Consider the following 13,566-nt stretch of genomic DNA (forward strand, 5'->3'; position numbering starts at 1 on the left):
TGGCTAGGAGATGCCAAGCAAACACTCTTGAATGTAATTTAAGATAACGAGTTCAGTATGGCAGGCCTCAAAGTGATTGCAGCCTAAAAAATAAGCCACCCTCCTGTAGGCCACAACCGTCTCCATGTGGAGACACACCACCACATACCTGGGTTGTCCAACTCCGGTCCTGGACGGCCAGCATCCTACCCAATTAAGTGCTCTGCCCATTTTACACCTGGTTAAGCTGGCAAAGAACTGATGAGTTGAATGAAGTGTATTTGAGTAGAGAGATCACTGAACTGTGCTGACTGCTGACACCCCTGACACTTACCGTCTGATGTGTAGGGCACGTCTTTGGTAAGTGACCGGTATTCTAACAATAAATACAACTTCAGGGTCGTTTTGATTGGAGAATGAGAATCAGTTTCATCAGCTGTACAGTCTTTGTAGTGGACGTTCAATTCAGGAGACTTCATAAATGCCTTACGTTGGTTTCCCCACTCCAGACTGTCATGTGTTTTGTTTTTACCAACGACGCTGCTGTTTCCTCACATGGCTTTTTTAATTTCATGGTATGCTGTATATGCTGTATATAACCATTACAAATGGTTAAGGCCCATGTTTTTTGTTTCTTACAGTTATTACTCAGTATTGTAATATATTTAATACAAAATAAAACTTTCATTGACATGACATCAGTGTGTGTACTGAATGGACCAAATGTATTTAGTCTTACAGCTGTTTTTAGATTTCATAGATCCAGTGTCAGCTCCTCAGGGATGTATTAGCTAGTCTTACATATGTGTACAAAAAAAGTACCTTTGCTGATACCATACGTTTATACAATTTTATTACATAAACATCTATACACTTTGTGTACTTACTGTGTAAAAGAAATCAAGGAAAGACTAATGAAAATGTTACAGAATACTTTTAGAATGAATTGATTCATTATTAGGAAAAAATGAAAGACAAAGGAAAAAAGCAAAACTACCATAAATGATAGAATTGCAGAAATGGCAGAATTGCAAAAGGATTTGTTACTGAGCAAAAGGGGAAACGTTACAGCACGGTTCGGAACTCATCGAAAATGAAACTTGGGACATGAGCTTCAACCACCTATAAAGGACAGAGTGTGAATCCTTTAGTTAGTGGCTATCAAATTACCTACTGCAAGCTGGTTATGTTGACGAGTTCAGACATGTTCAGTGAGTACTAAATAATGACTCTTTCATCAAGACCTGCACATACAGCAGACCTTGTGTGCCTAAGCAATCTGTTTTCCCATTTCACAATCCCATCCATGTGAAAAACAACGGTTTTAAGTAAATCTTACCTTTCTGGGAAGTTTTGAATAGCGCACATAGTCCTCCAAAAACATCAGTGCTCCAACCACATCTGGTGGCATGTCTGGAATCTTTTGGCTGTGCAGGAAACAAGCAATCTAACCATCAAAGCCACATCGGGTCACATAACCTGTACAGTAACTTAAAGAAAACATCATAAAAAGTTCTAGTTTTTTATATATGACTGACAATTCCATCTGGAACCAGTTTTGGAGAAACGGCAAAGAGTTTGGTGAAAGCAGGGCTGCTGTTCCTACCTGGTGCACTGCTCCATCACGGAGCGGATAAACTGGCCAATGAGTGCGAGGAACTGCTCTGCGTACCGGGAGTGGAACTGCTTCAGCAGGGTGAGCAAACCCAGGACCAGTGGGACCCAGTCCACAGGGTCCGTCGCCCGGCGGCACGTCATACCTGCATACACACGGGTCACGTGCCAGTTGGGTTCAGGGACTTGGCTAAGACTCGTTTAAGGTTCACCCAAGTCATATCTCAGTCTCATCTAAGACTCACCTAAGACATGTTTAAGAACTGTTAAAGATTTGCACAAGACTGGTCTAAGACTCGCCTAAGACTGATCTATGGTCTTTCTGTGGCCACTAGAGCTAGCACGAGGAGCCGCTCGGTCGAACCTTGGCTTTTGGTGTACTGCAGCTTGGGCAGCTGGGCAATGAGAAAGATGAAGTTGACGATGGGGAAGTAAGGCAGGCGCTTGGTGGTGATGTAGATCTGAAACCAGAGCGATCAAAGCCCATTAGAAGCGGTCAAAAAACAAATGGGTGATTACATGGCCTCAGACTGCATTACTCAAAGTGGCTACATGTCCACTAGGTGTCGACTCGTTAGTTTGAATGGGAAGAACTTGTAGCGCTCAATTATACTACATGAGCAACTTCAACCGTCCTGCCACTTGGACTGGTTTAACAGATTCAGAGCCCTCTTTTGGGTGTTTAGTTACACATGCTACAGACTTTGTTCAGCGGGTCGTGGATCCCCGCAGCTTCCAGGTAGGCACCAATCTCGAACAAGAGGGTGTTGTCCTCCTTGGGGTAAGGCAGGCTTGGGTCCTGGTAGTGCGCCTCAATGTCAGCAAGCAAAGATCTGCAGAAAAGAAGCACCACGTGAGAAGAAAACGAAATAAGTAAGTAGGTGTAGCACCAAAATGGAGCTCTTACATTTGGGGTGTACACCTTATAAATACTTGGCTGTACACCTTATAAATTAACTTAATAAATTAACAACTAACTTGTTGAGATTCTCCAGGGCAGCTGCGAGATGTTTGGAGTCAAACTTGCAGGAGTAGCTCAGCTCATTGGCAATCTGCAACCTCAGGATCTGCATCTGACCCACCTGTCACGCAAATTATCCAATTACGTCTACGACTGTGGTTACCATGGAGAATAACCAAAACGCACAGAGGTGCACTGGTTGAAGGAGAAGACCACCATTACCTTCGTGATGGATTCCAGATAGGTCGGCCAGATCTTCTGCGTCTTGGCTACAGCATTGGCATAAACTTTGCTTGCAGAGGCTGAACGGTAATGGCAAAAAAACAAAACGAAACCAAGTTTAAATGAACCGTGAGCCGAGCCTATAGAGAGAAACCGCAAATGAGATGACTGCACTGGAAATGCAATGGATGTCAAACTTACCCACAATGCCTTTCACTGGGTTCACGGCATTCAGGAAGGTTTTGAAAACATCAACCATCACTTTGTCCTTGAGGATGCTCTTCTGAAGCACTGTGAGGAACATCTGGTGGAGGGGAGGGGGGTTAAATTAAAGCTGTGACTCCAGCGTTCCCACTGAGCCTGTATCCTCCAGAACAGACAGGGCTATTGCTCGTTTCAACCCTCAAACGGTCGCCGTGGTAACATTTCTGGAAACTGGACACCGTTTCCATGGAACCCACCTGCAGCTCCTTCACGATCATGAAGCACAGGAGGCGGTCAAGGCCGTTCAGGCCGAAGGTGCCCAGCGTGTTCTGGATCTCCGAGAACAGCCGGTGGTTGGTCACCTCCTGGTGCGTACGCATGTCGTACCAGGTGTTCATCTGGTTGATGTAACACGTGACTCTGGAGGGGGAGGGAGAAAATAAGAAATATGAAACAGCTACTTTCTCGACGTGCACTGGTGCGTCTTTATTGCCGGCAGGCGTTACAAAAACACAGCGGAAGTCTTCCACCTTGGAGCATTCTCTCTGTACTGCAAGTAAAAGGACAACAAGCAACACAGCAGACAGAGGCTCCCCTCCACCACCAGGATGTGGAGGTGGTAAATACAGCAGGAGCGACTCAGAGGGGCTCTGGGTGCGTTTACGCGCGCTCACTTCGGGTCGGTGATCCTCAGGATCTCCCTGCAGAGACGACCGATGAATGTGGCGGACTCGTCAACGGGAGGGAACTTGGGAATGGGGATGTGTGTTGACTGGTACATGCTCTGCCAGTCTTGGATCTAAGGACAAAATTCTGCGTGTTACTTCAGCACATGCAAAACCTGCAACAAAAGCCTCGCTAAATGGGCTCTTAACGAAACCAAGCAGGGAAAGGAACAGGTTCAAACTTAAAATAAAATATGAAATCCTGTGTATTACAGAATCTTTGGCGTATATGTGACAGGAAAGGAGAAATATCCATCTTTAATAAGCACATACTCGGTTAAAAATCGTGGAATCCTAGATGCGAGTCTAAATGTCCAATGTTTGAGGTGAAATGTTTTAAAAGAGCATTATTATTGAACTGAATAACTAATGGGTTCAGTATTAAGATAAAGAATCTTTGGGACAGAAGATTATAATATTAGAATTATTTTAATTGTTGAAATGTGATTTTCTTATGATTGGTCTTTTTTCTGTTATTTCCCCTAATGTTAACTTTTACCACTGAGGAGAGGGACAGACAGAGAGACTGAGACAGAGGAGAAACAAAGAGACAGAGTAGAGACAGAGGAGAAACAAAGAGACAGAGTAGAGACAGAGGAGAGAGGAAGCTGAAGTACTGAAGAGGGTGAAACCTTTGTCCGGAGGAAACTGTTGCACTCCTGCTCCACGTTGTAGTTGATGATGCGCGACACCTCCTCCTGCCAGATCTTCAGGCCGTAGATGCTGACGTAGTCCTGAATGTATTCAAACGAGCGGTAGAAGCCATCCATGGTGGCCGCCATGTCCTCCAGCTTGGGCATCAGCTCGCTGGGCTGGAATTGGGAAACACAAAACACACAAACTAAAACTTAGCAGGTGACTACGGCAGTACAGGGTCCCTACGTACCAACACTGTGTAGAAAACCTCCTACCTTCCACTGTACAAATGAAATAATGACATTTAGCATGCTTGGATGCACAGGAAAAACAGCACCCATCAACATCTATCGCATCTAAAATGTGGTGATTGGCTGCAGATGTCTTAGAGGCAGCATATGACAGACCTCATCCTCCCCGATTGGTAGCTGCCAGTGTGATAGGGGAGTATACCTGATGGGTGGGGATTTAGTTACGACTAAAAAAGGGAGAAAAATCAGGGGAAAATCCAAAAGAGAGAGAAAAGAGAGAGAGAGGAACAGATCAAGCAAGAAAGAGAAGAGCACAGGAGTCTGTGGGGGTTTCCTCACTTTGGCCTTGGGGTTGAAGATGAGGCCTTTGTGCAGGGAGAAGGCCACTCGTTTAACCAGCTCCTTCCTTATACCGTCCTCCAGCAGCTGCTTGGGGTCCACCTGAGGTCACAGCGGCAGCAAAGCGTGAGCTTTACCAAGAGTTGGCCACGACGCGCACACGCACGCACGCGCGCGCGCCAGCAGCTTCGTGGAGTTTCACAAACCTTGATGATGCCAACAAGTGTCGTTTTCATCATCAGAATTCCCTCCGTGAAGATTGAAATGGCATGCGTGAGTTTGGCAACCTGCACAAAAATAGATATGCAATAAACGCAAACAGCATAAAAAGAAAGATTACATCACAGTTAGAATTTTTTTAAATTTAGAACGTATACCCGGTCTTGATTTCTCATTTGTAACATATGAAGGGTTCAGCCCCTTCTTTCACAGGAAGCTGCCCAGGTGCTTGTGCAGTCTCTTGTGACCTCAAAACTAGACTACTGCAACTCGCTACTTGCTGGTCTTCCTCTAAGAGTCATCAGATCTCTACAACTTGTCCAGAATGCAGCAGCACGACTGGTCTTCAATCTTCTGAAGTTTTCACGTCACTCCGCTGCTGCGCTCCCTTCATAAATTTCCAGTAGCTGCACGCATCAGATTTAAAACCTTGATGCTTGCCTACAAAGCCAAAAATGGACCAGCCCCTCCATATATGATGTCAGTGGTCAAAGCCCGATCTGTACCTTGAGTACCTCGAGTACAAATCTCAAATACAGCTTGGCTTGAAACACCATGCTTCAAGTCTCATGAAAGACCAACACCAAGACCATTCTCTGTCCTGGCTCCCAGATGGTGGAATGAACTTCCATTGGCTGTATGGACAGCAGAGTCCCTTGCAGTCTTCAAACACAGACTGAAGACCCATCTATTTGTGGAATATTTAAATGACCACTGATCCTGCACATATGTCGAGTAACACCTCAGCACTTGTTGTAGGGTATTATTTGTTGAACTTATTGTTGTCTGTCATAGAGCTTATGTGTTTTGAACTTCTAGGCATCAGCATTGATCCCTGAATTTAAACAGCATTCAAGTTCAATGGTATCTTAGACTCTACCCTACTGTGCTGGCTAGGAAACATTCTATGAGTGGAGGACGAAGCTCTTTTTTAAGATGCTCCGGATAAGAGGGTAAAAACACTGAATGGGCCTTGCTGCCTCTGTGACCTCACTGGTCACAAGACCATTTGGGGCAGTTGATCACAACCATCTCAGAAACCCAATCCACAAATTTTACAATATAAACGCACATAGCATGCTACACCACTCCCACTAGGCAGCAGGAGGTGCCGGAGAACGAGCACGCTCACCTCATAACGCGCCCCGAGCTGGGCGTAGTCCTTCAGCTTGTCCTTGTCCAGGCGTGTTGGCACCTCCATGATGTCATGGATCTGCAGCTTGACAATTCTGGCCAGGGACGTGAACATGCTCTCCGGAATGATCTGCAGCACCTGTCGGGCGGCGGGGTCGTGGGGGCGCGGGACATGTTTAGATGCTCAGTAACAGCGCTGATCTGATCTTAAAAAAATGAGTTTGACCCGACCTACAAACACTGTTAATAACAAATTAATACAGACAGCTCCCAATTACCCAGGTCACCTAAGCTCCGCCCACCAAGTGCTGACATCATGAGGGCCCTGGTAGTACCTTCCTGACATAGGCCACCAGCTCCCCAGAGTAGAACTGGGACACGCTGAGCAGGTCTGGGCTGTTGGCCTGGTTGATCCTCATCAGGGGAAGGTCCAGCGCCGAGGCCAGCTGTCCAATGGACATAACATTCCTGCCATCAGAGTTCTCCTACATCTAAACTTACTTAACGTAGATAATTTAGGCCAGGCAAAGTAACGCACGGCATTTATATTTCGCTAGCTTCCGATGGGCATGGGTGACGTACCTTCAGAAACGTGGCTCGAAGCTTGGTGACCATGGAGGGGTTCACTCGGATACTCTCCTGCATGATGGATGTGAAACTGAGGGACATGCAGAGAAAAGCGTGAAGATTTTCGCAACAACGTTCAGACCAGTTTACGCGGAGGCGTTCCGGGACACATTTTACTGCATGATACAGTGAAATGCAGCAACACTGAGTCCTGTTTGGGGGGATGTAATGGATGAATCAAGCCTGAGCATGTGCAAATGACTTTATCTATACAAGTACACATGTATTTACATTTGCGGCATTTAGCGGACGCTTTTCTCCAAAGCGACGTTCAATTATGACCGAGTACAATTTGAGCAATTGAGGGTTTAGGGCCTTGCCTAGGGGCCCAACAGGGGCAACTCGGCAGTGACTTGTAATCGGAAGGCTGCTGGTTCAAGCCACCACCGCCTTAAACACTGAGCTAGCACTGCATTCATGTATGAATGCTAGCAGCTATGGACATTCTTGCGCTAATAATACTCCTTTCACAGAAACTACTTCTTGAGGCAATAGCCTCATTTCTTTACTCTCAGCGAGTGGGAACCTAATGTGAAGTTAGCAATGCAGTGTTCCATGCAACTGAAAGACTAGAAAGCTACAGAACTGAGCACAGTTGTAAATACCAGCCTCAAACATGCAAGCTTAATAAATTCTACACTGTTCCTTTTGCACCTCTGGTACCTCCTGTAGTCTGTATCATAAATCTTCCCAAGAGCAGGTGTTACCTGTCTATAAGTTGCCAGGCATAAGACAAATCCCCCACGATCTGCATGGTGATCAGCACCTCCTCTTTGATGTTGATCGTGCGGATCATCTGGTGCAGGAATTTGCGCGTGTCGGCCAGGAACTGGCACACTTGCAGGTTGGACTCCAGCTGGTGGAATTCTTGCACCTGATAGGACAGCAGGGTTTGGTCAGAGAATTACTCCAAGACTCCCACCTTTGCCCCCACTTTACTGATGTTCCGGAAAAGTTGCTGGGACCAACTATCCAATGAAGAAAGAACTAGGAATGATTTAAGAGACTACTGCTACATTACTGCTGATAATAAAAGAAACTTTAAGAAAACAAAATTCCTTTTTTTAGCCCTTTTTCTAAGACACTGAATAATGTACCAAAAACGTTTCGCGATGGAGAGCTACTACACTTAGTAGCCAAGTGATATTCAAATGAAATTCATTAAACTGAAAGAACTTTAAATGTAAAACCTTTTGCATTTATGCTTCCATGGTAATCTGTCCATGCACTGAGAAGACAAAAGCACCTGTAAGTGAACAAAAAAGCAAGTCTTGCCTCTACTAACGCTTGGATAAGCTGCACAGTCTTCCTCCCTGCTGCAGTGGAGTCTTCATAGTTCAAGGATTCGATCTGCTTGGAGATCTCCCTGAACCACGCCTGGAGGTTCTCTGCAAAGGCACAGACACAGCACATCACAGGGAACGATCTTTTCCAGTGCCTCCAGAGACCCAGCCATTAGTGTGTGATTTCGAGCAAGCTCTAACCGTTCTTCTCCACCCTGGTGAGGGGTTTGACTCCAGAGAACACCTCTGCCAGCTCCATCATTCTCTCTGAGCCTTCGTTCCTGTAGCTCTCCCATTTCAGCTGTTTCTCGGTCAACATCTGCTTGAACATCTGGATTATTTAAAAAATGAATAATTAAAAAAAAGGTAAAATAAAATAAATGTAATAATAATAGTAATATAGTTCATGCATATGCATAATATGTGTATATAAATGTGTATTTGGTGACAGAGAGGAGCTCACTTCTTTGAGTATGAACTCAAACTGAGCTGTGTCTAGGAGAAGCTGGAACAGGATCTTAGGGTTGTACTTGGAGTCAGCGATGGCTTGATCCTTCATCTGACGCAGTCTCTTGTTGTTTGAGTCATACACTTTACGGCACAAAGTGATAAGTCAGCACAGAACAGCATTCCCGTTCACCAAGATTTAAAAGGAAGGGGTTGCTGATACAGGTGATGTTCCAATCAATACTGATCCTTTGAGTCTATGATGCAGCAATTGGAAGCAATATCACATCAAAGCAAGCCATTACGGCATCATCTATTTACACAGCCCCACATCTTCTGGAGCATTTAGGTCATTTAGCACATTCGCCTGCACCTCCTGACAAACATAACCAAATGATTCCTCCTCAACTCCAAAGCCTGGCGGTCCCACCCCCATCCACACGGCCATGTCCATTAACCTGAGTCCGCAGTGTGCAGCATCAGCCAGCGGATGGTGACGTTGCAGTCACGTAGGCAGTTGAGCAGCTTGGGGATGTTGTCTAGGACCATCTCCTCCCGCAGGACACCCTCCTTTAGCAGCTGCTGCACCCGCGGACGGAGGCTCTCCACGCTGGCCGCGTAGCGACACGCCTGGCGGGGAGAAGCAGACTTTAGTGGGGCCCAAACTGGACAGCGAGCGTGCGCTTAAATGCGGCGGTGTGTCCCGGTTAACCGGGGTCTGTGAGCACCGTGATGTCTTTGGTAGGCTTTCAGTTTGCTGAGGTACCAGCATGCAAATATTACAGCGGTGTGAAGTTCTGGGACATTTCAATGCCATGAAAGACAGTAAGCACTTTGAGGCTTTGCTGAGTAGTGTCCTAAGTATACCTTTAAGACCAGACAAAACCTGTAATGTGTCAGAGTGATTAGGTGTGAGTGTAATTACAACATATGACCACTAGGGATATATACACACACCTGCTCTCTAATGTTGGCTGAATCCAGAGTGTAGTTCAGGGCAGTCTTAGCTGCTTTGTAAGGCTCCCAGGCTTCCACCAAGTTCACAGTAATCCCCATATATATGCTGATCACCTGAAGAGAGAGGAATGCATGCGTCCAGATCAAAGAGAGGACCAAGGATGGGCGTTCTTCACTCCAAACGCTACACCCATGGCTGCCTGGCCCTTACCCAGTTATCGGGGAAGTATTTGTCGACGATCTCCCTCATCTTGGCCTGCTGGCTCTGCAGGATGGAGGGCGTGAAGAAGAGGCAGACGTACAGCATGGCTGCCTGGGTGGTCAAGGCTGTGCTGCGGTGCTCGGGCAGCGGATACGCGGACACCTGCGGGCAGGAAAACGCAAGAGCAAGGCTCACTACTGTGTAAAAAAGCAAAACTCTGAAGAAAGCTAAATGCAAAAGCCATTTTAAAAAGCTTTAAAAGAAAGAAATTAACAAATATAAAATTGGCCATCCATACTTAAAAATGTAATCTATGTTTGAATTTTATTAGTTATAGTCCCATTATTATTACTGTATTAACAATATACAACTATGTAATAACTTTGGGAGGAAGACTAGACCTGCTCCATGTTCATAACTAATACATTTCCAGTCATTCATTACAGTTCTCTGATGAGCTACCTCTCCCTGTAAAGATTAATGCTCTTGGTGATGAGCTAATGCTCTCGGAGACGAGGTACTGTTCGCTACCACCTCCATGTTCTCCACAATCAGATCTCCAGCAAGGGGGCTCCAGGCTTTTAAGCTGCCCAGAACTGCATCCCAAGTCCCTCTCCCTCTCTACACTTCTGCAGTCACTCCTCATACCTCAGCTGATTGGTTGAGCGTGTGATCTGCACTTGCATGTTAATGAGATCGTAGCAGACGTGCCTGGTTATAGATGTCATCTGAGCGCAGCCGGCCTATGACCATGCTGAGGAACGTGGGGTTGATGGGCACTCTCTGGAAGTAGCTCTCAGGGTAGTTGGGCGGACGTCTCGCCCCGGGTTGGTTGGAGTAGCCTGTGCTACGCAGGAGTTTACAGATGTCATCCAGGTTGGAGTCTCCTGAAGAGCGGGCAGCACTGTGGAACAGAAGGTGATATAGTTGTTTTGTTTTTTTTTAAAGATCTTACAGGTCATTAGAGTGTAGGAACTAAGTTTTAAGATGCAGCCAGTGACACTTACTCCCCAGCCAGCCTGGCCAGTCAGATTGCAAAGGCAACCGAACACAAGTTAGCACCCAATTAACACCTGATTGATGTCTAATTAAAGGAAATTTCCACTGAAGACAAAAGCAAGCAGGAGCGGTGTGCGCCCTCACCTGTATCTGTAGTAAGACACCAGCATTCTCTCTCGGGCCTCTCCTTCTATTTTCTGATCAATTACGAGCAGCATAACTCCGTAGAGGTACAGCGCTTCACACTGGTCCAGGGCAAATGCAACACAATGTAACACCAAGATGACTGAAATCATTTATAGTTTTCAGGGAGGGGGCACACTTTATTTTACCAAAAGTTGTTTTCCATCTTCATTCAGTAGGACTGTTTCCAGGGTCTGCTGAATGTAGACGCCTTCATTGAGATCATCCAGGTACCTTTCAATGCATCATAAAGTTTTTAACTCTTTGGGAATAATGTATGCATATTTAAGCACCTGAAATTTGTAGACAGTGATAAGTCAGTTAGTTCTGAAACTAGTTTAGTTCACAGTGAATTACAGTGTACCTTATCAAGTCAACAATATACTTGTGGACACTTTCGAAAGCCAGATAAAAGCGGGACAGTATCTCAATATTGTTTTCCCGGAATTCCTCATCCAGGTCCTGAAGTTCTGGCTTTGCCTCAAGCTTACTCTCATAGTATTCTTGACCCTGGAAGACAGCACATAAACACCAAGACACATTATTAAAAAGTCAGACAATTACTCATAGTCTGAGCACAACAATAATAATAATAATCATAATAATACTTTTGAATGCGTTACCATTTGGATCATATAATTTAAAAACACTTTTAAGTGTTTTAGTATATGAGCTGTATTTTATATCGTGGAATTCATGCATATTTATGCCATATTAATATTTACATACTGTGCAATGGGCCAACATGGAGGTTTAATTTAGATTTCATCTTGCCAATACCTTTTTGGTTTTTCATTTAGAACCTATAGTCATATTGAACTTTATAGTTCAAAGTCCCTTTGTAAAAGAAAACTAAATTCCTTGAAAATACTTGTGTTGTTCAAACTACTTGAGTTCACACTACTGTATCTAAACAACAGTCCACTGCCATAACCACCCAAACCTATCACGGAGTCCTGGTGAAATTGAGGAGACTACCTTGAAATAACTGAAGTCACAGATGATGTCTCCATACTTCTGTTGGTCACTCTTGTCTCTGAGCCTAAAGACCGCAGGGATGAACTCGGAGAGACGCAGCAGCTCCGCGATAATGGCATTCCCACGAGACACAACCCTCAGAATCGCCTGTCCGCACAAGTTGTTCTCGGCCAGAAAGTCCACCATGGTGGCCTCCGCTCAGATCAGCCGGTACACCTCATCAGAAAACCGTCATCCCAAACCGACACTCGCCTCCTGCAAGGCACGCACGTTTATCAGACAATGCTTTGCTCTCAAATATTATTTTGTCAAAACAAGATGCGCTATAAACCGAAGAGCAACTGCGCAAGCGCAGAGTGAGTGACGGAAACCTACGCAATGCGAGTCGCATTAATTCAGACTGGTTTACGGTTGATTTCTTACGCTGCTCTTATATTTAGGCTTTGAAATACGTGTAGAAAGGCTCGCTGTACTGGTGAACGATCATGACACGCACCCTGGACAGTTAACTCTAATGACGATTAAAATGGGCTTTAAAAAGGCAGCTAGCAAGCTAACGCTATCTTAGCTTGCTTGCTAAGGACAACTGATTCTGATTTTCATCAAAAGGCAAAATACAATTGAAAATCAGCGAGAAAAAACATCATTACATCTAGTAGATAACGTTTAATTTAGAGTTACTTTAGCCTGTGGAGGTGAAATCTTAGATAAATTAACTTGTATATCTCGCTAGCGATTCACCTTACCCTTGCATATCTATTCCTGTTTACGAAACACATGAGTGTCATATGATAAATCCATAGTTCCTCATTGGATCCTTGCCCCGCGCTTCAGCTAAATGGGCGACAAATAGGCCACTCGCCATAATAAAAGTCGACTGTCGCTGCAAATGAGGGTATTATTGTAGAGAAAATACCACAGTTTATGTTGTAAACATGCACTGAACAGTGAAGAGATCAAGCAATATTACATTTTACATGTGGGCAATGGCTTACTCAAAGTGACAAAGAAATCAGAATTGTCTTGACTTACTGGTAATTCACTCAAAAAGGTCAAAATACTTGAAAGATGCCTTCAGATGAGTGAATAGTTATATCAACAATGTGATATCAACAGTGAATAGTGGTAAAACTAACAACAAGGGAAAAATATGTACTCATTAAAAGGAGAGACATTCACTAGTTTTAATCTAAATTTATTGGTGTCCTCAAACAAGTAGAAAATATATTTTCTGTCTAAATCAAGCCACAGCCTATTAAAAGAATTTCCATTTTAAATTAAAAAGCATTGCACAAGGCCTATGGCTCTGGGGCACAAAGCTTTTGCCATCATGATGTGAACAGATTTAATTTTAAGGCTCAGTATAATTTCACGTCCATGGTCATTTCCCGATAATATTCGCAGAAGAGTGATACCGAGCCTTACAATCATTTTATTTCATAACTTAGAAATGGACTGCAGTTAGCACTACTAGTGACAGATGTAAGAGGCAAGAGACAGTTGCACTTTATAAAACACATTCAAGCAAAAAGTGTAGCATATGCATCATTTTCAAATGTAGAAAAATCTTGATTTTGTCTAAATGTTGGTAAGAATGTGTCTCAGG

The 13,566-nt window shown here is 44.5% G+C and overlaps 1 protein-coding gene across 2 annotated transcripts; it reads right to left on the bottom strand.

Moving 5' to 3' along the window:
- Window positions 1–815: 815 nt before the first annotated feature.
- On the bottom strand, window positions 816–12,780 carry washc5 (WASH complex subunit 5). 2 transcript variants are annotated; one of them, XM_027009517.2, is made up of 29 exons: window positions 12,707–12,780; window positions 11,961–12,215; window positions 11,347–11,492; window positions 11,132–11,216; window positions 10,944–11,044; window positions 10,512–10,704; window positions 9,810–9,962; window positions 9,599–9,712; window positions 9,100–9,271; window positions 8,658–8,785; window positions 8,396–8,525; window positions 8,187–8,299; window positions 7,619–7,785; window positions 6,867–6,942; window positions 6,620–6,730; window positions 6,283–6,423; window positions 5,138–5,218; window positions 4,932–5,033; window positions 4,338–4,517; window positions 3,655–3,779; window positions 3,238–3,400; window positions 2,978–3,080; window positions 2,777–2,856; window positions 2,572–2,675; window positions 2,297–2,426; window positions 1,958–2,054; window positions 1,586–1,739; window positions 1,319–1,406; window positions 816–1,101 (listed from the first exon to the last, which is right to left on the bottom strand). In XM_027009517.2, exons 2-29 carry the CDS (start codon window positions 12,144–12,146, stop codon window positions 1,045–1,047), a joined length of 3,480 nt encoding a protein of 1,159 aa, XP_026865318.1. In that variant the 5' UTR covers window positions 12,147–12,215; window positions 12,707–12,780; the 3' UTR covers window positions 816–1,044. The 2 variants fall into 2 exon arrangements, with proteins under 2 accessions (XP_026865318.1, XP_026865319.1); XM_027009518.2 differs by lacking the exon at window positions 12,707–12,780 and adding an exon at window positions 12,336–12,700.
- Between the last annotated feature and the right edge of the window lie 786 nt (window positions 12,781–13,566).

The sequence above is a fragment of the Electrophorus electricus genome, chromosome 5 (genome assembly GCF_013358815.1).
Source record: "Electrophorus electricus isolate fEleEle1 chromosome 5, fEleEle1.pri, whole genome shotgun sequence".
Lineage (NCBI taxonomy): Eukaryota > Metazoa > Chordata > Actinopteri > Gymnotiformes > Gymnotidae > Electrophorus > Electrophorus electricus.